At 44.8% G+C, this 22,469-nt stretch overlaps 4 protein-coding genes across 16 annotated transcripts in view; 2 read left to right on the forward strand and 2 right to left on the reverse strand.

Moving 5' to 3' along the window:
• The window catches only part of LOC127678870 (probable N-acetyltransferase CML1), a 57,251-nt gene that overhangs the window by 5,714 nt on the left and 29,068 nt on the right, over window positions 1–22,469 (reverse strand). The window lies entirely within an intron of this gene.
• On the forward strand, window positions 97–14,355 carry Tprkb (TP53RK binding protein). The gene is made up of 5 exons (XM_052174202.1): window positions 97–193; window positions 7,209–7,368; window positions 10,949–11,071; window positions 12,460–12,636; window positions 13,854–14,355. Exons 2-5 carry the CDS (start codon window positions 7,228–7,230, stop codon window positions 13,938–13,940), a joined length of 528 nt encoding a protein of 175 aa, XP_052030162.1. The 5' UTR covers window positions 97–193; window positions 7,209–7,227; the 3' UTR covers window positions 13,941–14,355.
• The window catches only part of LOC127678878 (EKC/KEOPS complex subunit Tprkb), a 41,225-nt gene continuing 18,876 nt past the window's right edge, over window positions 121–22,469 (forward strand). The window contains exon 1 of the mRNA XM_052174203.1: window positions 121–193. The gene's annotated coding sequence lies outside the window, so the exon portion shown is untranslated. The remainder of the gene's footprint in view (window positions 194–22,469) is intronic.
• LOC127678874 (probable N-acetyltransferase CML1) overlaps window positions 18,596–22,469 on the reverse strand; it is a 32,772-nt gene continuing 28,898 nt past the window's right edge. For all 4 annotated transcript variants that reach the window (XM_052174199.1, XM_052174200.1, XM_052174198.1 and 1 more), the window contains exon 2: window positions 18,596–19,452. In XM_052174199.1, the coding sequence (XP_052030159.1) occupies window positions 18,711–19,409 (699 nt within the window). In that variant the 5' untranslated portion in view covers window positions 19,410–19,452 and the 3' untranslated portion in view covers window positions 18,596–18,710. The remainder of the gene's footprint in view (window positions 19,453–22,469) is intronic.

Raw genomic sequence — 22,469 nt, forward strand, 5'->3', positions numbered from 1 at the left:
TCTCCTTGGCTTCTGCCAGCAGCTCCTAGCAGTAATGGGAGCATGCTGAAGTTCATATAAACTTAGCCTGGAGCACGCCCACCGGAAACAGAGAGCGTGGGAGCCTGTCCACCTGATCAAACATTCTGCACTCCCGGAAGTTGAGGGCTTCGGTTCCTAGGGGACGATTTTCTGAACGGACTCGGGACTGGGGGTGAGTTCTACCCTGTAGCCCTTTCCCTGAGAATAGTTTTGTGGACGAAGTGTGCGTGTCTTTGCCAGTGTTTGTCGCGAGCCCCCGCAGACCTCGGGTGGAGACCGCCGCGGGCTCCAGAGCTGTGCGCGCCGGCGCGCCCCCTGCAGGCGATCCCGACGCTGAGCAGGAGGAGCCGCGTGCGGACCTCACAGCCACAGCCAGGCCCAGCGCTGGGAGGGGGGCGCGTCGGAGAGTCGGCCCCACCCCGGGCTTTACCCAGGCCAGCCGCCTCGCGGGAGGGACCCGGGCAGGAAGCCCTGAGGACAGGGACGCCCTGTTGGAAAGCCTGACCTGCCTAAGCTGAGGGCAGGCCCTGCCATCCGGGCTGGATCGGAGTCAGGCAGGGTCCGGACTCTCTGTGCTGGTCCCAGTGACATAAAGTTAGTGCTCTAGCTTCAGCTCTGACTTCCTCCAGAAGGACCCTGTGACCATCGGATTGGTTAGAATGGCATCACTGGTGACCAGCACCTGGATGAGGATGCTGTTTGGGTGTCATTGATGGCAGTGCCTGTGACAAGGATGAATCAGGATAGCTGTGGATGTAGAGTCCATGAGAAGCCATCTGCCTTAGACCACCTCCTGTTGCTAATACCACAATACCTCATGGGATGGGTGTGTGTGTGTGTGAGGTGTTTTGTTCTGTTTCCTAGACAGGGTTTCTCTGTTTAGTACTGGAAGTCCTGAACTCACTCTGTAGACCAGCCTGGCTTCAAACTCAGATCTGCCTGCCTCTGCCTCAAGCCAGGGAGCAGGTTAAGGGGCCAGGCAAACTTGCATTCATAATAGAATCGTTTTGGAGATATGATTTTATTAATAAAATTTTGAGTTCAAGGCCCTAATTGTCCCAGAGGCAAACTATTAACTTTATAGTCACAAGAATGGATTCATGATTTTTTTTTTTATCACAAAGTCCTAATCACCTTAATTTCCTACTTGACCTCACCTTTTAACATCTCACACTGGGAACTAAATCTCAACATGACTCTTACAGGTATCAAAAGAGATCAGTACAAGTGATGATTCCAAAGTTTCTGATTGAAGCAACTCTTTCACTAAACCAGAACAAACTGTACTGAGGCATTCTAAAGCCCTTTTTCCTACTATCAAATATCAGGCCAGAGCTTTGATTCCAAGAACCCACATTGCATTTCACAAAAGTCTGTAACTCCAGTTCCATGGAATCCAGCCCTCTCTTCTGGTTGCCACAGGTACCGGGCAAGAATGTAGTACGCAGACATACATGCAGGCAAACACTCAGAAATGACTTTTTAAAAGAAGCTTAACACACACACAGACAGACACACACACACACAGAGACACACACACACACACACACACACAGAGACACACACACACATGGAACATCATTTTCTTTCCTTGTAAGTACTTAAATTTTGTTTGATGTCTGTAGAAGTCCAGACCATGCACTGTAGAATAGTTTAAGAGTAAAATAAAAGTCACCAGATGATGTCAGTATTCAGGATTTCTGCATTCTGTTCTGTTTTCTCCTTTTGTTGTATGCATGCTTTTACATGAGAGCTTACTGATCATGCCTAGCATATTCTTTATCAATTAGATGCTAACCTGAAAAAGACTGTCAGGACATCATTTATAAAACTCTTGTTTTTCTGTAGCAGAAATCCTCAGACATAATTCTACAATTCAGAGGTAACTTTCTGTTTTGTTTAAGTTTTGTGGGTTTTTAAAGTTTTTAATATTTATTATTTTATGTGTATGGATTTTTTTTTTGCCTGTATACATGTGTGTATGTGCCCCTCGTGTGCCTGGACCCGTGGAGGTCAGAGGGCACTGGATCACTGGGACTGGAGTTACAGATGGTTGTGAGCCACCTTGTGAATCCTTGGTCCTTGTTGTGTGCAAGAGCAGCAAATGTTCTTAATGTCTGAGCCAACTCTCTAGTCAGGTGCTTTTTGTCTTGTTTCCTGAGGCAGGGTCTCATAAACCCAGGCTAGCCTGGGACTGGAGTCTTGTAGTTGATCCTGGTCTTTGATCTCTTTTCAGAAGAAAATGTAGCTTTACACACATTTAATAGGATAAATTAGACTAGTCAAAACCAAAGAAGAAACCCAGAATAAAGGGTCAGTGCCATTTTGTGAGCAGGGAGGAAGGCTTAAGGAACTGGAACAAACCAGGGTGCTGAGGTAAACATCCCAGGCCAGCCTCCCCAGGATCCAGGGAGCAGGAAGCCAGGATTCTGGTGCCAGAGTTAAGCAGTGACTGAAGCACACGTGTAACAGAGAGAGTCCAAAATTCTGTTTGTATAAAAAGATTTTCATTAAATATAACAGTTTGTTTTTCAGAAAGTAATAGGTCAACCTTTAGAAGTGGTTTCAATTATGCAAGGACTAGGAAATCTCAAGTACAAATAACCAGATATGCTGATTTAGGCAAATGTAACACAGAACCAATCTTTTAGATCTTCTTCTCTGGGTTATAAGCCATCTCTCCAGCCAACATTTTGGACTTATAAACGGCAGAAGTTACTATATTTTGGGTTTTATTGTATATGTCACTATACCTTTTTTGTTTTTGTTTATCTTTGAGACAGGGTCTCACTGTGTAGCTCTGGCTATTCTGAAATTCACTATGTAGACCAGGCTAACTTCAGTCCCACATATACCCACCTGCTTCTGCCTTTTGTAGGATGGAATTAAGGGCATGTGCCACTATGCCCAGCTGGTGTTCACCACAGTTAAGACAGCAGTTGACACACATTAAGTGAGGATAGTTGAATTTTAATGATAATCATAGTAATTCTTGAAATAGTGCTTATATAGAATGAACTAGTATTGATTACACGCCCCAACTGAGAAAATTTAAAACAACCACCTAAGCAGTCTATACTAAGTAGACTATGGTAATTTCTACCATTACATATTTAAAAACGGATGCTAAAATAATACAAAGAGCACTATAGTTCACTTGGAGTAAAAATAGCCTGTCAGTCATCCTAATCAGGATCTTACAAAAGCATCAGGTTTCCAGGAGCAACATTATTCTAGAGTAGTCAGTAAATCTTTTGATAGTTTTACATCTGTAAAATCAGGAACAGGCTACATCTTCGAATCTGCAGAAAATAGCCAATCACACCATGACAGGATTCCAGCCATAGTGTAAGATGCAAAGGCCTCCCTTCAGCCATGTTTCCTGGCTCTACAGGAGCTACATGTGTACAGAGTAGAGCTGTATCCGAGCCCTAGAAATAGTTCTTTGTAAAGTTTAGTAATTTGCACAAAGATAAAGAAGGTAGGTGTAAATGTGATTGTCACCACACTTCTGGGTGTGCCTTTGAGTCCACCTGTCCACTTAGGGCTTATCTTTGATTTCAAAGAAGTTATGTTGAATGAGGAGGAATGGTTCTGTCAGCAGGACTGTTTTTCTTTCACTGAGGATGATTTTTTTTTTAACTCTTTTAAAGATAAAACTAACACATACACTAGTATCCTTAGACTTAATGATTATGTTTGAAGGATCTGTCTCAAATAGCCATCTTTTTGTTTTTGTTTTTATTTTTCTAGACAGGGTTTCTCTGTAGAGTCCTGGCTGTCCTGGAATTCACTCTGTAGACCAGGCTGGCCTTGAACTCAGAAATCTGCCTGCCTCTGCTTCCCAAGTGCTAGGATTACTGGCATGTGCCACCACCGCCCGGCTTCAAATAGCCTTCTCATTTATCTTCTCTCTAAAGCCTGCTTTGAGCATCTTTTGTGCTTTATCAGACCTCCAGCCTAGAGAGGTTTCACCGTGTATCTGGATCACCTCTCTTCCCAAATCTCATACCAGCAGTGAAGTGTTCGCCCAGACTAGTTGAACAGAAAGACCATCATTGTTTGATTTCAGCCTGAGCCCAATTTTTCTGTCTTGATCTTTAGAGACAAGGACTTTTGGGATCCCTCCTTTAATTCCTGCTCTATGGGTCCCCACACCATTATCTGATGTGGGTGTCACTGCATAGTTCAAACAGAAGATCCTGCTTCTAGCCACGTCTGGGTGGGTGATCCAGGAACCAGTGCTAGAAGTGCACAAATCTCTTTTTCATAGAAGCTCAGCCTCATGTATTTGGAAGTACTTTGGATATGGATTAAAATAAAGATTTCCAGATTGAATAATGGATGCAGAAGCCTCTGTCAAAATTGCTGGACTGGCAGGGTTGGTGGAGAGGGTAGTTTGGGCTTGGATCACCTATGGTCAAGAGGTGAAATACACCTTTTGTTTTGTTTTCAGACATTTTCTAGACTGTGAAGACCCATGCTCCCAATCTCCTCCAACCCTGAACTTCTTTTTTTTTTTTTAAAGATTTATTTATTTATTATGTTTAAGTACACTGTAGCTGTCTTCAGACACCCCATAAGAGGATGTCACATTTCATTACGGATGGTTGTAGGCCACCATGTGGTTGCTGGGATTTGAACTCAGGACCTTTGGAAGAGCAGAGAGTGCTCTTAACAGCTGAGCCACCTCACCAGCCCCAACCCTGAACTTCTGACCCTCCTCTTCTGAGCTCCCCTGGCCTGGACTCTAGGTGTACACTATCACATCTGGGTTTCTACACTGCTCGGGACTGAATTCACGGTTTTGTGCATTCTACTTGAGCACTCTACCAACCCAACTGTCCGCTCTGCCCCTTTCACTATCTTTTCTTTGTGAGCAGCCTTTATATTCAGACTTTTCTTTTCATTTTGTGTGTAAATGTGTGCCTGCAGATACATGTGCGCACGTTGCTGGGTGTCCATGAGGCCAGAAGCAAGTGTCTGATCCCTGGGGATTGGAGGTAGACGTGGTTGTGGGCCTCCTGATATCAGTGTTGAGACCCAAACTCAGGTCAAGAACAGCAAATAATCAAGAGTGCTCAGCCGCCTCTTCAATCCCAGGAGGAGCTTTTCCAAAAACTCCTCAGTTAGGCCGAGCATAGGCTGAGCATGGGGAACAGGCTGTGACCGCACTGCTGGTGTGGGCAGCCGTGGGACCGGGAGTTCCAGGCCAGCCGGGCTCAGAGCGTGGGAATCGCACCAGATTCAAGTGACACATGGAGCCACATTTTGTTTGTTTTTCATCCCTGTGTTTTTACTTAGTGTTATTACTGCTTTGACAGATCAACACTACAGCACTGATTCTGTGTTGTTCGGGGGCTGAGGCTGTGGTGCTGAAAAGTGACCACACCCATCACTAAGCCATTATCCCTGCCAACATGAGAACTTTTTAAAAAGTTTTTTTAGTTTATTCTTCTCTCATACAATATATCGTGATGTAAGTTTCCACTCCTTCTGGTCCCCCTACCTCCCCTCTACCCTAGATCCATTCCCTCCCATTTCCCCCTAGAAAAGAGCAGGCTTCCCAAGGATCATCTGAACATGACACAGCAAGATACAATAAGACTAGGCTGAAACTCTCACATCAAGGCTGGGCAAGGCAACCAGTAGGACCCAGTAAGAGGAAGGGGGTCCCAAGAGCAGCCAAAGAGTCAGACACGCCCACTCCCACTGAACTTGAGGGCTTTTAGCCCTATTTAGTTACACCAAACATTGCCATGGGTTGGATATGTTGTTCTCCAGCTTTTAAGATGATAAAAACAGCATCTTAGTTTATCATCATCAAAGTTCCAATTAGTTCCTCAAGAAAGAAAACTAGAAATGGATCGAACAGATAAAAAAGATGACTAGAGCCTTGATTGGCCACACCTAAGAGTCAGTGAGATGGCGGTGCTGGAGCTGTTGCTCACTAGTAGCGTGTGAAAGCCTTGGAAAGGCCCTGACTTCAGTGTCCAACATTAAAAAGAAAATTGGTGGTTGAAATTTTTCTTAAAATATATTTATTTTTTTGTAATGTATAGCATGTCTGCTATACCAGGACATCATTCACAATAGGTGTGGCCTCGAGCTGAGCACAACCGTACAGTTCCTTTACATTACATTGTAGATGTGAGCCAGCACAGCTGGGGAGAATTACTCCACCAATTGTATGCTCTTGGTCAATTCCATGTTGAAATATATGTCTGAGTAAGGTATGATATTTGAGTATTATAAATTATTTTTCTTAATATTTGTGGCCAGGCCTTGTTAAAGAATAAATATAATAAATTAATAATCTAGGAAGGATATGGTAAATTAAGGTCTCATTACTGCTCTAGGTAATCTATGATCTGTCATTTCCTGGCATCCTGCATCTGGTTGTCTGTGAGGAGAATAGTCTCTTGACCATGGACAGAGGCTGCCATCTTTCCAAACAGGGCAGCAGCCACTTCCTTTGGCCTTTCCCCGGAAATGGGAGAACTAGAAACAGCTCAGCACAGTTAGAAACACACCTTATAAAGATGCCAAAGATGCTCTGGAAATGGACTTTTCTACTTTAGGAACTACGAGATTAATTTGTTAGCTCCAACTGTCAGCCTGACATAGTCTTCAGAATTTTCTGAGAAGGGACTCTCAACTGAGGGATTGTGTAGATCCTACTGACCCATTAACTTATATGTGATGGGCTGCCTTGACTCTTAATTGTTGTGATGTAGAAGGCTTAGCCTGCTGTGGGCAGCGTCATTCCCTGGGCAAGTGGCCCTGGACTATTTTAAAAATCTAGATAGTTAAGCAGAAGCCAGCACCTGAGTGAGCAAACAGTGTTCCTTTGTGGTTTTGAGATCCTGGAATTATAAGTCAAGGAAGCCCTTTCTTCCCCTAAGGTTTTCCTTCTGGTCAGAATGTTTCATCACAGCAATAGAAATAAGGCTAGAGCAGAAGCAGGAAAGTAGACTGCAAGGATTGTGTTAAGATGGTTACATCTGAGTGTGTTTTCATATGCAATTCTAGGGCTGGCAGGTGCAGAGGCAGGAGGATAGAAGTACAGAGCAAGTTATAGGACAGTAAGACTGACAGATGAGAAAGACAGACGAGGAGAAACTGGGTGGGAAAAATGGAGACAATCTTTTGTATATAAAACCTGTTGATGTTTTGTTTCTGTCCAGGAGAGTCCTTGTCTATGAAATGCAGTTATCTCAGCAGCTGGACTTGTTTCCGGAGTGCAGGGTGACCCTTTTGTTGTTTAAGGATGTGAAAAATGCAGGAGACTTGAGAAAAAAGGCCATGGAAGGATGTATTGATGGTTCTCTGATAAACCCCAGTGTGGTAAGTACAAACTATGGGAAGGAATTAACCAAGGCAGACATGTAAGGATATGCTCATTTTACCTTCTAATTCTTTTATATTCAGGTAAAAAGTATTTGTCCGAGTCTCACTTGGGTGTTTTAAAATAACACATGGAGTGCGAAGTGCTGTATCCTGAGGAAGGGCTGTGGCCTAGCGGTGAGCACATGAGTGTTCAGGCAGATGCTGGAGTTTGTGCTTCTCGAGTTTGAGGTGTGAGTCTGCAGAAGAAGCATAGTGTCTTAGTTACTCTTCTGATGCTATAAAGAGACGCCATAACCAAGCGGCTTACGACAGAAAGCATGTAATTGGAAGCTGCTTACAGTTTCAGAGGCTAGCCCATCACCACCAGTGGGGAGTGTGGCAGGCAGGCAGCAGGCAGGCAACAGGCAAGCAGGCAGGCAGCAGGCAGGCAGGTAGGCAGCAGGCAGGCAGCAGGCAGGCAGGCAGCAGGCAGGCGGGCAGCAGGCAGGCAGGCAGGCAGGAAGGCAGGCAGGCAGGCCGATCACTAGGGCAGTAGTAAGAGCTTACATCTGACCCACGAGATGGAGGTAGAGAACACAACTGGACCTTTTGTGGCCTTTGAGGTTTCAAAAACCCAACCCCAGTGGCATCAGTGAATCCTCAAAGCCTATTCCAACACGGCCACAGCTCCTACGATGGCTCATCTTAGTTCTCAACCTGACTTCACCTGGAATGAAGTGGCTGGGCATACCTGTGAGGGGATCTTTGCTTAAGTGAGTCATTTGAAGTAGGAAGATTCACTTCTAAGCCAGATCTTTGAGGTGGGACAACACACCTTTAATCTAGATCTTTTGAGATCATAAAATCCACCTCTAATCTGAGCCACACCTTCTTCTTGGAAGCCTATATAAAGAACATGGAAAAGGGAAGCTCTTTCAACTTCCTATAAAATAGGTCTCCTATAAAATAAAATAAAAGAAATACTTTCTTACTTCAAGAGATAAGAACCAAGACACAGTCACAGTCAAAGCAAAATCAAATTCCAACTGTGTAAACAACAGAATGTCCCGTACCTGGGCTCCGCTCCTGATCTGGGCTCCTTAAGAGGGCTTGCGTTACCGCTCCAGCTCTGCCTTCTGTAGCACGCACGCTTGCCTTCTACGTTCAGGCAGCCTCTGTTCCACTGCTGCTGCCACCCTTGGCAATCATACTGGCGTCTCCGAAATGCTGGGATCTCCTCCAGCTCCGTCACACCTTCACCAATGGCCTTTTCTGGCCTCAATGCCAAACCTCAGGTACTCCATGCCCTCCTCATGCCTCCAAAACCATCTTGGTGCCTCTTACACTTGCCAAGTTCAACTGCCAGCATAAGTACAACCTTGACTACCTCTGGAACACAGCTTCTGTGTGTTCTCAGGAAACACTCTAAGAAGATTGCACCTCAGTGATACTGGAGTCTTCTTAATCACTGCTAATGTCTCAGTTCCAGCTAACCAGCATCAGTTATCCCTGTAACTCAGATTTCTTTTCATTGGTGCTGGCCTCTTGTTAATTATGGCTGACTCTTCAATCCCACCTAATCAGATACAACAGATTCTTTATATAAAAAGTGCTGTGGAGTCTGCTTTTTCTCTCTGAAACTTCACAAACCAGGCCTCCATTGTCTGCCCTGCTTTTTCCAAGCTTCTACAGAACAGCTCCCTGACCTCTCAATACTCTGTGTGTGACTTCTATCCGAAAAGTCATTCCACAATCCTCCCCAAAAGAACATGGCCAACTCCTTCACAACAGTATTCCACTATACTAATACCAACTTCTTAGTTAGGATACAATTGCTGTGAAACACCACAACTTAGGCAACTTAGGGCTTATTTATTTGGCTTACATTTCCAATATCATTGTTCATCAAATGAATCAAAGTAAGTGAGAACAGGAACCCAAGCAGGGCAGGAACCTGAAGGCAGGAGCTGATGGCCATGGAGAACAGTGTTTACTCACTTGCTTCCTGTGGCTTGCTCAGCCTGCTTTCTTATCCAACCCAGGACCACCAGCCCAGGGGTAGTCCCACCCATACTGGCCTGGACCTTGTCACATCAAACACTAGTTCAGAAAATGCTCTACAAGCCTGCCTATATCTAGCCTGATCTTATTAAGGCATTTTCTCAATTGAGGCTTCCTCCTCTCCAATGACTCTGTACTGGCTGATTTTCTGTGTCAACCTGACACAGGCTGGAGTTATCACAGAGAAAGGAGCTTCAGTTGGGGAAGTGCCTTCATGAGATCCAGCTGTGGGGCATTTTCTCAATTGGTGATCAAGGAGGGAGGGCCCCTTGTGGGTGGTGCCATCCCTGGGCTGGTAGTCCTGGGTTCTATAAGAAGCAAGCCAATAAGGAACATCCCTCCATGGCCTCTGCATCAGCTCCTGCTTCCTGACCTGCTTGAGTTCCAGTCCTGACTTCCTTTGGTGATAAATAGCAATGTGGAAGTGTAAGCTGAATAAACCCTTTCCTCCCCAACTTGCTTCTTGGTCATGATATTTGTGGAGAATAGAAACCCTGACTAAGACAGATTCTTAGCTTGTATCAAGTTGACATAAAGTGTTCTAAACAACCCACCAACTGAGAACCAAACATAGAAGTACATGAGCCTGTGGGGGCCATTCTCATTCAAACCAACATACATGGCAGAGTGGTTAAGAGCGTGCATTAAGGCATGGTTTCCCACTTACTGTGACTTAGGAAGAAGAGCCCTATTGTTCTTCGCATTGTACATTTCCCAGCAGTCCTGCGAGGGGTGTACTGTGCATTGACTCCCTCTGATAGGGAAGAGAGCAACTTGCCTGGTTCCCACATGGTAAGCAACAGGGCTGGGATTGAAACCCCACCATCTTTATCCTGGTTACTTTCATCTGTTCTGTGAGTAACTGATTTCATTGAGTATATGGGGATTTAAGAAAACAATGCTGTTGGCTGGGCGGTGGTGGCGCACGCCTGTAATCCCAGCACTCTGGGAGGCAGAGGCAGGTGGATTTCTGAGTTCGAGGCCAGCCTGGTCTACAGAGTGAGTTCCAGGACAGCCAGGACTACACAGAGAAACCCTGTCTCGAAAAAACCAAATCCAAAAAACCAAAAAAAAAAAAAAAAAAAAAAAAAAAAAAAAAAAAAAAAGAAAACAATGCTGTTGAAGTTTAGGTTGTGGCCTATTCTGTATTAGCCTACAAGAATCATGAAGTTTGGGCTGGAGAGATGGCTCAGTGGTTAAGAGCACTGACTACTCTTCTGAAGGTACTGAGTTCAAATCCCAGCAACCACATGGAGGCTCACAAGATCTGACTCCTTCTTCTGGAGTGTCTGAAGATAGCTACAGTATACTTAGATATAATAAATAATTAACTCTAAAAAAGAAAAAAGAATCATGCAGTTTTAAAGTTATGCAATTTTTTTGTGTGTGTTGCAATAGCCCTTGAGGTCATAGTTTTTAAAAACAGACCATAAGAATTGTGATCAAATAAACAGCTGGACTAAAGTTACCTCAGGAAGGCACAGATTTAGGGACACTGCTGATTTTTCTTTGCTAACCTTTGTATTCTCCCTGGTAGATTGTCGATCCATTTCAGATACTTGTGGCAGCGAACAAAGCCGTTCATCTCCACAAACTGGGGAAAATGAAGACAAGAACTCTGTCTACTGAGATCATCTTCAACCTCTCCCCAAACAATAATGTAATGTGGTGATTGACTTTATTTCTGTTGAGCTTGTAATCTGCCCCCCATTCCCTCCCCGGACACCCACCCTACTCCTGTGTGACACTGAGGGCTAGGTTTCTCCATGTAAGCTGTTAGTACTAAGCTGAAGTAGTTACGTAGAGAGGTCTGGGCAGAGATGCTTAGCACTGCAAACAGCTGTGGAGTTGGTTTTTTGATCAAAGGTTAAACCATGTGGGGCTAGTATCATCTGCACTTCAATGTTGTCTTAAGTAGATCTTGAGCATTTTTGTTTAAGAAATTGACCGAAACCCACATGATAAAACGTGAGATATAGATACATTTTGTGTCACTCTCCATATAAATTTCTTGAGGTGGAATCTATTTTTTTTCATAGTCAGTACTAGGAACTTTGTCTGACCTGTTAGAGTCATTAACACCTGCTTGATCACACAGTACAGCACACCACAGCATAGAATTATTCATGGCTTCCATTCCTGAGTGTGTGTGTGTGTGTGTGTGTGTGTGTGTGTGTGTGTGTGTGTGTGTGTGAAGGGTTCCCGAGTGCCATGATATGCTTGTGGAGGTCTAGAGAATGACCTCAGGTGTCGGTCCTCGCCTTGTACCTTGTTCTAGATAAGGTCCCCTGTCTTTTTGCCATGGTACACAGCAAGTTATCTGGCCTGTAGCTTCCTGGGTTCTTCTGTCTCCACCCCTCTCTTGCTGTATGAGGAACACTGGGCTTACAGATGATTGCTTCTGTGCCTGACTATACACGGGTGCTAGGGGCCCTCCCTCCTCAACACTATATACTTGTGTAGCAAGTGCTTTACCCACTGAGCCATCTCCCCAGCCCAAGAGTTCTGTGTAAATGAAAGCTATTGAGGTAATGACATTCTGTGTGTGCCACATGGAAATGATGTCTGTACTCTGGTGATGAAATTTTGGTATTATTGCTGTTAATAACCAGCTACTAATATCAAAGGGAAAACTTATGAAATCTTTGCTATGAATTAAACCACAATTGGTTACAAAGTTTATAAAATCAGTCAGTATGGCTTCATAACTCATTAATAGAATGATTGGAAATAGTTGAAAACATTCTTATTTGAGTCACAGCTCTGGGGACAGAAAAACCAAATACAATCTTTATAATGAATAAGACAGTGCTTAGTACCCTAAGATAAATGACAAGTCACCTGGAGACAGAGGCAGGGGTGTTTGTGTGCAAACCCACAATGTCTGGGCTTGATCCCGAGGAGCAAAGTGGAAGTGTTAGCAACAGTAGGTGCTGGAAAGGGGTGGTGGAAGGGGAAGGTACACTGAGACCAGGGAGGCTGATCGAGCAGGCCAGGATGTCCTCCAGACATGACGCTGGCTCATTGTCTTTTGTTTCTTTCTCATAGATTTCAGAGGCTTTGAAGAAATTTGGCATCTCAGAAAGTAACACTTCAGTTCTGATTGTTTACATTGACGATGGAAGCAAACAAGTGGACCAGGAACACCTCATATCTCAAGTGGAAGGCCAGCAGGTGCCTTTGGAAAGTCTTCCAGAAATAACAAGGCTCTCAGAAGTCAAGAAGGTTTGTGGTACACGTTTGAAGAGTTCAGTAGATGCAGTCTGCTGATGCTGTGTGCTCAGTGCTGTTGTATGAATTTTGAACAATTAACATTTTAGTTAGCATACAAGATAATGGGATTCATCACATTTATACCAATCCTGTCACTGCTCTTTCTCTTGCCTCCTGTCATTCCCAATACCTTTTGAACTTTAAGTACTAGTGCAGGGCTGGAAAGATGACTCAGCAGTTAGGAGCACTTGCTGTTCCTACCCAGTACCCAGGGCAGACTCCTGGCATGCTCATAGCGATCTGCCTCCACACTCCGGCTGTGACTGCCCGCAGTTCCATCCAGCGGGTCACCAAGTCACCTGGAAGGAAAGCTGGGGATAGCACGGGATTTCGAGAGAAATATGAAGCCAAGACAAAAGAATTTCTGACCAAGGCTCAAAGTTTAATGGGGGTCTCCAAATATATATAGTTGTGTGTGTGTGTGTGTGTGTGTGTGTGTGTGTGAGTGAGAGAGAGACCCTTCCCCCAAAGGCTGGAAACTTCGCTCTCAGCAGGTGGCTAGTGCCTCTCAGGAAATTGCTGGTCCTTGAAGAACAATGGGCTTCTCCTTGGTCTGAGTGCTCCACCCTAGGTGGAGGGGATTATGGCTAACCCAAAAATTCCCACTCAAAGGCTGGGAGAGTAACTTCACCTTGGTCAATGTCAAGTTCCTGCCAGGTGGCATGGCACCCCAATAAGTTTCTCTACACCTGGGGAATCCGATATCTTCTGGCCTTCATAGGAACTGCACACGTGTAGTATACATACTACAGGCAAAACACCCATACAGTAAAATTTTAAAAAGCTTTAGAAATAGTAACATAATTTTACAAAATCTTGGAAAGTATTTATAAATGAAATTTATAATTCCACACTCAGATGTGGAATGAAAACTGTAAGAAAAGTGATCTCTTTCAATATTAAATAAATATTTATGAAGTTAATTGCTAGATTGATACAAATTGATACAAATATGGTTTATATGTTCAGGCAACTTGTTTTTTTATGTTAATAACTACACCTCAAAAGAATATTTGACAGTAGTGACAAATTGCCAACAACTTTGAATACTTTTGTATTTGTGATTTCAAGTCATTAATGCCAAAATGAAATGATAAAGCCACATGGCTGAGCTTATGTAGGAACCGCAGGTGGGCATGGTACTCATAGACTGCCCTTCTCCTTTACAGATATATAAACTCTCATCCCAAGAAGAGAGGATTGGAACGTTGTTGGATGGTATCATTTGTAGAATGTCAACAAAGGATGTTTTATAAGATGTTTAAAATGTCAACAGAAGCCAGGCAGTGGTGGCGCACGCCTTTAATCCCAGCACTTGGGAGGCAGAGGCAGGTGGATTGAGGCCAGCCTGGTCTACAGAGTGAGTTCCAGGACAGCCAAGACTACACTGAGAAACCCTGTCTTGAAGAAAGAAAAAAAAAACAAAAAACAAAAAAAATTTTTTTAAATGTCAACAGAAAATTGCACAGTTAACCACTAGCTTTTCTTTCCTGGTTATAAAATTAACATATCCATCACAGGAAAATGGAAGAAGATGCCACTACCAGCCCCACTTTCTTGCTTCTTAAGTTCACCACTGTTACTGGTTTTGTCATTGTCGTCTAGTCTTCTGCTTGCATTTCAAGACAATTCATTTTTATACAATTGGAATAAAAAGCACAAGCACCGAGAGTAGGCTGTGGTGTTCAAGGCTCTTCCTCAGGGGTCCTTGTCCCTCACCTGTACTTCCTCTGGCTTCTCCACATTGCCCTTCTAAGCTCTGGATCCTTAGCATTTTGTGCATAAAAATTTCTTTAACTCTAAGCCAGGTGTGGTGAGTCATTACAGTCCACTACTCAGGAGGCTGAGGCAGGAGGAAGACACAAGTTTGAGGTCAGCTTGGGATATGCTGCAAGTTCCAGATCAGCCTAAAGTACTAGGTCAAATACTGTCTCAATAAATAAATAGCAATTCATTTAACTCTCTTAGCCACTTATTAGGTGGCTCTATCTTTGTGCCCACTTTATACAAGAGGCAGCTAAGAGTATAGCAATGTTAACTGACTAGCACAGGGTCATGTAACTAGTATAAAGCCATTTTTGATGCTTCCTTTCCCCTTCACTTTATCTTGTTTTTGATTGTATCCATCATGATAGGCTTGGTCAAGGGCTAGCAAAGCTCTGTGAAAAGCTACATAAGTACTTTGCTCCTCAAAGGCCATCTGATTCCTGCTGTAGTTACTCAATACCACCTTTGCAGTCTGAAAGCAGCTACAGAGGGCAGGGACATAGTGAGTGGCCTCTGTCCAGTACGCCCTGATGTGGGTAAGCAGTGGGCAGCTCTGGAGTTGAGGCTGTGGACTCCAGAGTTGGTTAGGATACAGTGACAGTCAGGCCCTAAGGCTCACCGGCTGAGTACTGCAGAAGGAAACATTTTGTTGGCTTTAAGGCAATAGGGGTCAGAGGGCTTCAGGGGCCCTCCCTCTGCTGGTCCTTCCCAGCCTGGGCTTTGAGGTTACTGCGCAGCTGGACAGAAACTCTGGGGAGGGCAGAGAAGCATAGAAGCATTCACATGGGAGTCAACTCTTCATTCGTACAAGTTCAAAAATGGTGACTCTTATGTACTTCCCACAAGCACAGTCAGTTCTGCCCCTTCAGTTCTAGAGGGGTCTAGAGCTCCTAGTTTTCAAAGCCAGGTGCCCTCTCATAGTGCAGTTCTGGGATTGTTTGCTAGGTTCCCAGTGTTAGTTTGAATATGCTTGACCCAGGGAATGGCACTGTTAGGAGGTGTGGCCTTGTTGGACTAGGTATGGCCTTGGCAGAAGTGTGTCGCTATGGGCATGGGTTTTAAGAGCCCCTCCTCCTAGCCACACTGGAGCCAGTCTTCTCTTAAAGGCCTTCAGATGAAGATGTAGAACTCACAGCTCCTCCTGCACCATGCCTGCCTGGACATTGCCATGTTCCTGCCTTGATGATAATGAACTAAACCTCTGAATCTATAAACTAGCCCCAATGAAATGTTATCATTATAAGAGTTGCCTTGGTCATTGTGTCTGTTTGCAGTAGTCAAATCCTAACTAAGACGTACCCATACCCAGAATTCCTTTCTGAGTCGTACCTCTTGAGTGTTCAGACACGCCTGCTACATGGAGGGCGCACAGGATGATGCAGAACAAAGGATAAGTGCCTCTTGTACACTTGGCCAAGATCGTCCAAACGAAAGAAATCTTGGCCGGGTGGTGGTGGCACACGCCTTATTCCCAGCACTCTGGGAGGCACAGGCAGGTGGGATTTCTGAGTTCGAGGCCAGCCTGGTCTACAGAGTGCGTTTCAGGACAGCCAGGACTACACAGAGAAACCCTGTCTAGAAAGAAAGAAAAGGGAGGAAGGAAGGAAGGAAGGAAGGAAGGAAGGAAGGAAGGAAGGAAGGAAGGAAGGAAGGAAGACTTGATTCCTCTCCTCACAATTGTGGGGAGGGGGTGCATGGTCTCTGTCCCTGCCTCATGCATAAGGACTGTCACTCATGTTAGCTCAGGGGATGCAGACTCCTTGGGTGGACACTGCTGCCTTAGTGTGATGGAGAAGCTCTCAGAAAGAAGCACAAGGAGGCTGACCATGGTGACAACAGACAGAATCAGACTAGACTTCAGTGACCGTCAAGAAGAGCCACATGGCAAGAGAGGGTGAAGTATATAGTCCTGGTAACCAAGTCACCTGTGTTTGGCGTGGCATAGCAAGGGGTCTCTGTGTAGTTGACATTGATCAGTGGCAAGGTTTGTCAGCAGGCCAGGGCAAGGTTTGGCTTGACTGACCCTTCTGGAGTTAAACTGTATCAGAGGTGATCCCAGGATGAAACAGGACCCCCCAGTGTTGGGCCTTATTTGGCCAGATGCTGAGGCCTAGTGAGGGAGCCTGAGCCTTTGCTGGAGTTTAGAGACTTGTCTCGGTCACTTCCATACTGGAGTGACTCAGTATGACCTGCTTAAGCTTGCCTTTGCCTAGCGACTGCTGAGGCAGAATAACTTTGTTGGCTCTGTCAGTCACCCCATACCCTCCATCATCCTTCCCCGCCCCCATGTCATCTCACCTCAGCAGAAAAGCCCACCTCCTCTCTCAGTCCTAGGCAAACAAAAGGCTGATACAGTAAAATGACTTCTTGCTTCCATGACTCTTGCTCCAGGTCGTTATTCTCTGGAGGCAAGAGATCTGAGCTGTGGCACTCACCATCTTGCTCTGCCCCAGAGAGACTGGGCTAGACCAGGTTGTCTCCTCTCAGCACACACCTGCCGGCAGAGAGCCAACACCCCAGTAATGCCCAAGTGTCACAAATTACTGACTTAGGGGTGCCTGAATCTCTGTGATCAGCAGTCTCTAGCCTAGGGTGGGAGAGAGCAAAACACCCAAAATACCCTACATCTCTAATAGTATCCCAGATTACAGAGTGAGAAGGAGGGGCAGCCTTGCATACATAAGCACAGCACCATGAGCCATCACAGCCTTGTGTCAGAGGTTTGCAAGATAGCACAGTCTTGTACCAAAGCACCTGAATTTTGGAGTTTTGTTTTTTTGTTTTGTTTTTTGTTTTGTTTTCTGGTTTTTCGAGAGAAGGTTTCTGTGTATAGACCTGGCTGTCCTGGAACTCACTCTGTAGACCAGGCTGGCCTCGAACTCAGAAATCCGTCTGCCTCTGCCTCCCAAATGCTGGGATTAAAGGCTTGTGCCACCACCGCCGCCCGGCTCTAATTTCTGGAGTTCCTAAGCCTTTGAACTCAGGCTACATCCAGCCTGAATTCCAGGAGTGCCAGCTTGTACTGGCTAGTTTCGTGTGTCAACTTAACACAGGCTGGAGTTATCACAGAGAAAGGAGTTTCAGTTGGGGAAGTGCCTCCATGAGATCCAGCTGTGGGGCATTTTTCTCAATTAGTGATCAAGTGGTGAGGGCCCCTTGTGGGTGGTTCCACCTTTGGGCTGGTGCTCTTGGGTTCTATAAGAGAGCAGGCTGAGCAAGCCAGGGACAGCAAGCCAGTAAGTAACATCCCTCCATGGCCTCTGCATCAGCTCCTGCTTCCTGACCTGCTTGAGTTTCAGTCCTGACTTCCTTTAGTGATGAACTGCATCGTGGAAGTGTAAGCTCAATAAACCCTTTTCTCCCCAACTTGCTTCTTGGTCATGATGTTTGTGCAGGAATAGAAACCCTGACTAAGACACAGCTGTAGGGTGCTTCTAGCCACATATCCTTTTTTTTTTTAGCCCCCAGAGCTGAGGACTGAACCCAGGCCCTTGTGCTCTACCACTGAGCTAAGTCCCCAACCCCAACACCCCGCCCCCCATATCCTTTTAGAAATATAGAGCTGTATGTCAGGCCTACTTAAAGTGATGCTGGCCTGTGAGATAGCCCACAATGGCTTTACAAGATTGGCCATTGTGAGTCATCTTCCCCATAGAATCGGGCCTCACTCTATTCTCAGCAACTTCCTGCTTCTCTGCCATGACAAACCTACCTCTGCTGGTTCTCTTCTCAGTTCTGCACCCAGCTCTGGTCTATGACGCTTCAAACCTTGCAAGCACAATCTACATTGGACAAGTCTTGTATGTTCTGCAGGTGACACCTTTGTTTCTTTCTCCTTTGCCTTAATTTTGGCTGCTCTCAAAGCTCTTGTTCCTTGTCCAGCTGGCCTGCTAGAACTACCAGGCACACAGACATCTGGCACTTCAGCCATTATAGATGTTTGCACAGGTGAGCTGGGTGAGCTGTTCACTCCAGCCATGCAGAAACTTCTGGTCCACAGACTCTTAAGTGAAATACCGGCAGTAGTATTTTGCATTTTTCATAATGCAACAGTGTTGTTGGGCTCAGTAAAACAAAGGCCTGCCAGAAACCCAGAGTGTGGCAGAGCCCATAAACCCCGACACAGGCATCACATGCATTAGAATCTGGTGTGCACCAACAAGCTTTTATTTCACTTGACAGGGTTCACTGGTTCCTGTAGCGGAGTGCAGAGAAGCCCGCCTGCTGCACAGGCGAATTAGGTCACAGACGACACCTTCCTAGGCAGAAGGGAAGGAGTAATTCAGTTGAATAAAACAAATACCCACTAACCTCCAGAACACACTCGGGAAGTACTGGCCTGTCTTCTGGAAGCCCAGGCCCCCATAGAGAGTCACAGCACCAGGTCGCAAGTCGCTGGTGTCAAGGACAACATCAGTGTAGCCCTGGTCCCGAGCAAACTGGAGGACAGTTCTGACCAGTGCCTTCGCTATCCCCTGTCCTCGGTGCTGTGATGACACAGACAGGTGAAAGAGCTGCAGCTGCTTCCTCCCCAATGGAGGATCATTGACTGGAAGACCACCCACTGTGCCCACCACCTGCCCCCCAGACTCAGCCACCCAGAAGCAGGCGCCATGTCTATTCACGTAAGACTTGGTGATGTCAGCCATGTCTGTCTGCAAACACTTTTCCACGTACTCCTTCCATGGCTGTCTGGCAAGGAGCCACAGAAGTAGGAACAGAAAGAAGACGCACACAACAGCCAGCAGCCAGGAGCCAGATGTCAGGATGACAGCAAGAGGGACCCCAAGTAAGAGGAGGACGGTTCGGGGCAGCAGCAGCATGTGGCAAAAGGTGTCGGGGATGTACTCTAACATGCCCTTGGTGAACAGGTCCACGACAGTTTCACGGTCGCTGTCCTGGTATTGGCGGATGTGATAAGGAACCATGGGAGACTTCTGCGTCTCAAATCTTGGCATCCAGGAAAGACAGCTATACCTGCCTGCACACCTTCCCTGTACCCTGCAGAAGAGATAAATCATGTGAGTCTCCTGAACTTCCCCTTCCCAACCTCCCAGGACCCATGCAGGCCTTGTTCAAAGGTGTATTTTTCTACTGTCACTAACACTGAAAGGAAGTATCGTGTTAGCAGGACCTGTGTCCTCCCCTTTTAGCCTCTAGCCACTGGGTGCTGTATCTCTCTTATCCTCTCTGAGCAGGTGTCTTCATCAGTAGATTAGGAAGGAGGGACATTTGGTTTTAATGCTCTGGCCTGAATGCAGCAGGCATAGCCACTGCTCCCTCGTTACCCAGTGACAGGATCTTTGGTCTTTGGTACACAGATGGCAAGAAGATGTGTCCCAAGTACTGTTTCCTAGTCACAGTCCCTGCACCACAGAGTGTGTTTCAAAGCTCAAGTTCCATCCACAAAGCCTCTTTCCCCTGACTAGAAAGACTTGACATGGTGAAAGGCCAAGGGTTAACCCCAAGCACCCACCCTTAGCTATTGTGTAACACAAGCCTGGCTCCCAGTCCTAAGTAGCATTAAGAAGGAACTGCTGGTGCCTGCCCTCCCTCTGGGCAGTAGACTCAGGGAGGGAATTCCATACATGGGTCCAGAATAATTGCAAACCAAAGTCCAAGACCTGGCCTGAAGCTGGTACACATCCACGTCCTCGTGACCCCATGGCACTCACAGGGACAAGCAAGCTCTGGACCCGTACAAGGAGTCCCACCCTTAGGAAGCCCACCATCTCCTTCCTGCTTCCTTCACCTCTTAGTGCTTGCTTTTCTCAGTTCCCAGCCTGCTATCGGAATGCCCCTGCTCAGACAGAGGTTCTTAACCTGGGGGCCAAAGAACCTTTACAGGGTCCACCCAAGACCCTCAGACATGGCAGGTATTACATTATGATTAATAACAGTAGCAAACTTACAGTTCTGTTTGGGGAACTAACAGAATAACTAAATTTCTTTTATTTAAAGAAAGTAGGAAAATATTTTTGAAAGGATAAAAAAGAGAGTATTTCATTTTTATTATTTATTTTTTAACACAGGATCTCTGCCTATAACTCCCTAGCTCTCCTGGAACTCATTATCTAGACCAGGGTGGCCTCAAACTCAGATCTACCTGCTTCTGCTTCCCAGGTGCTGCAATTAAAGGCACTGCCACCATGCCCAGTGAAAGGGAGTGTTTTAGATAATGAAGGATTTTTGTTCAGTAAAATAGGATTTTGTCTTGGAGAAGATGACTACATTTTTTTTCCCAAATGAAAACAAAACAAAAAATGAAGGTAAAGCCAGCAGGTTGAAGTGAGTGGGAAACGGGAGTGCACAAAGTCTTCTGGAACAACCCATGATGATGTACTCCCGAGCTGGTACATCGAAAAGCTGGCAGGTTAGAACAGTGAGTTCTTCTAAGACTGGAAGATATCAATGTGCTCTCAGCATTTGCAAAAATACTTAAAAATACAAAACATTTGAACTGATTACTTATGCTTTCTGTTAAGTTTGTCAGAATTTTAACTACTTAGGAAACCCAGTCTTAAAGCTGATGTTCATTAAGTTCATTATGTTAACATCTTTATTTTTTTTTTGAATTGGAAAAAAACTTTATTTTTAATTTTCTGAGCAAAAATATATTTAATGAGAAATCTGTTGATGAAAGTGAATAAATGTATCATATAGACCAACAGAAAAAATATTCTTGAAACACCAAAAGATTTGCAAATAAAATAATGTTCCCATCAACTACTTATATCTCTAAATTAAGTCTATATCTCTAATAAGTCACTTATATCTCTAAGTTAGAATCTTGAATTGCCACTAAAGTCTGTTTATAGGATCCAAAGTTGAAGCTCAGAGGCCTAATATGGTATTACACACCAGGGTCCAAGCTCTATGGGGTTGTAAGTCAGGAGTTGTAAGTCAGGAGTTGTGTGAATTTAACGCCCTGTCTAGGCCATATAGTAAGATCCTATCTCAAAACAGACAAAACCATGAGACCTCAGGCCTACACACAGAACTACAGGCAACGAAGACAAACACAAACTCGGAGAAATGATATTGCTCAGGGACAAGCATACCAACAGGTTATCCAGTGCGCGATGGTCCTTTAAAACATATTCATGTAACGTTACATAGACTGAGTAAGTAATATTTGGGAATATACACATATACATATATATGTATGTAACAGCAATTAATGAAAAATATAGGCCATGAATTTGAAAGGACACTACAAGAGGTATATGGAAAAATTTAGAAAGAACGAGTGGACAGGGAAATGATATAATTATGTAATCTCAAAGATAAAAGAAAAACAAGAAAGAAGAATTTAAAAACAGAAATTTAAAGCATAATTATTGGTGGCTATAATTTTACACATTTATAGCTTTCTTTCATAACTTCTATAAAATATGTATATATCCTAAATTTAAAAAATAATCTTCATATTTAACTTACTAATAAAATCACAACAATGTATTACATTGTTGTGGGAATCTTTTTTTTTTCCATTTTTCCAACTATCTTTTTTTTTTTATTCGATATAATTTATTTACATTTCAAATGATTTCCCCTTTTCTAGCCCCTGACTCCCTGAAAGTCCCGTAAGTCCCCTTCTCTTCCCCTGTCCTCCCTCCCACCCCTTCCCACTTCCCGTTCTGGTTTTGCCGAATACTGTTTCACTGAGTCTTTCCAGAACCAGGGGCCACTCCTCCTTTCTTCTTGTATCTCATTTGATGTGTGGATTATGTTTTGGGTATTCCAGTCTGGCGGTTAAACTGGGCATGACACTTCCTGAGGACCCTGCTATACCACTCCTGGGCATATACCCAGAGGATTCTTCAGCATGCAATAAGGACACATGCTCCACTATGTTCATAGCAGCCCTATTTGTAGTAGCCAGAAGCTAGAAAGAACCCAGGTGTCCCTCAATGGAGGAATGGATACAAAAAATGTGGTATATTTACACAATGGAGTACTATTCAGCCATTAGAAACAATGAATTCATGAAATTCTTAGGCAAATGGATGGAGCTA

Source organism: Apodemus sylvaticus, chromosome 2, assembly GCF_947179515.1.
Source record: "Apodemus sylvaticus chromosome 2, mApoSyl1.1, whole genome shotgun sequence".
Taxonomy (NCBI): domain Eukaryota; kingdom Metazoa; phylum Chordata; class Mammalia; order Rodentia; family Muridae; genus Apodemus; species Apodemus sylvaticus.

Coding starts and splice junctions, on each gene's coding strand:
- Tprkb (XM_052174202.1), top strand. CDS start 7,228: ATGCAGTTATCTCAGCAGCTGGACTTGTTTCCGGAGTGCAGGGTGACC. Junction 7,369..10,948: donor CTCTGATAAACCCCAGTGTG/GTAAGTACAAAC, acceptor TCTCCCTGGTAG/ATTGTCGATCCATTTCAGAT. Junction 12,637..13,853: donor GGCTCTCAGAAGTCAAGAAG/GTTTGTGGTACA, acceptor TCTCCTTTACAG/ATATATAAACTCTCATCCCA.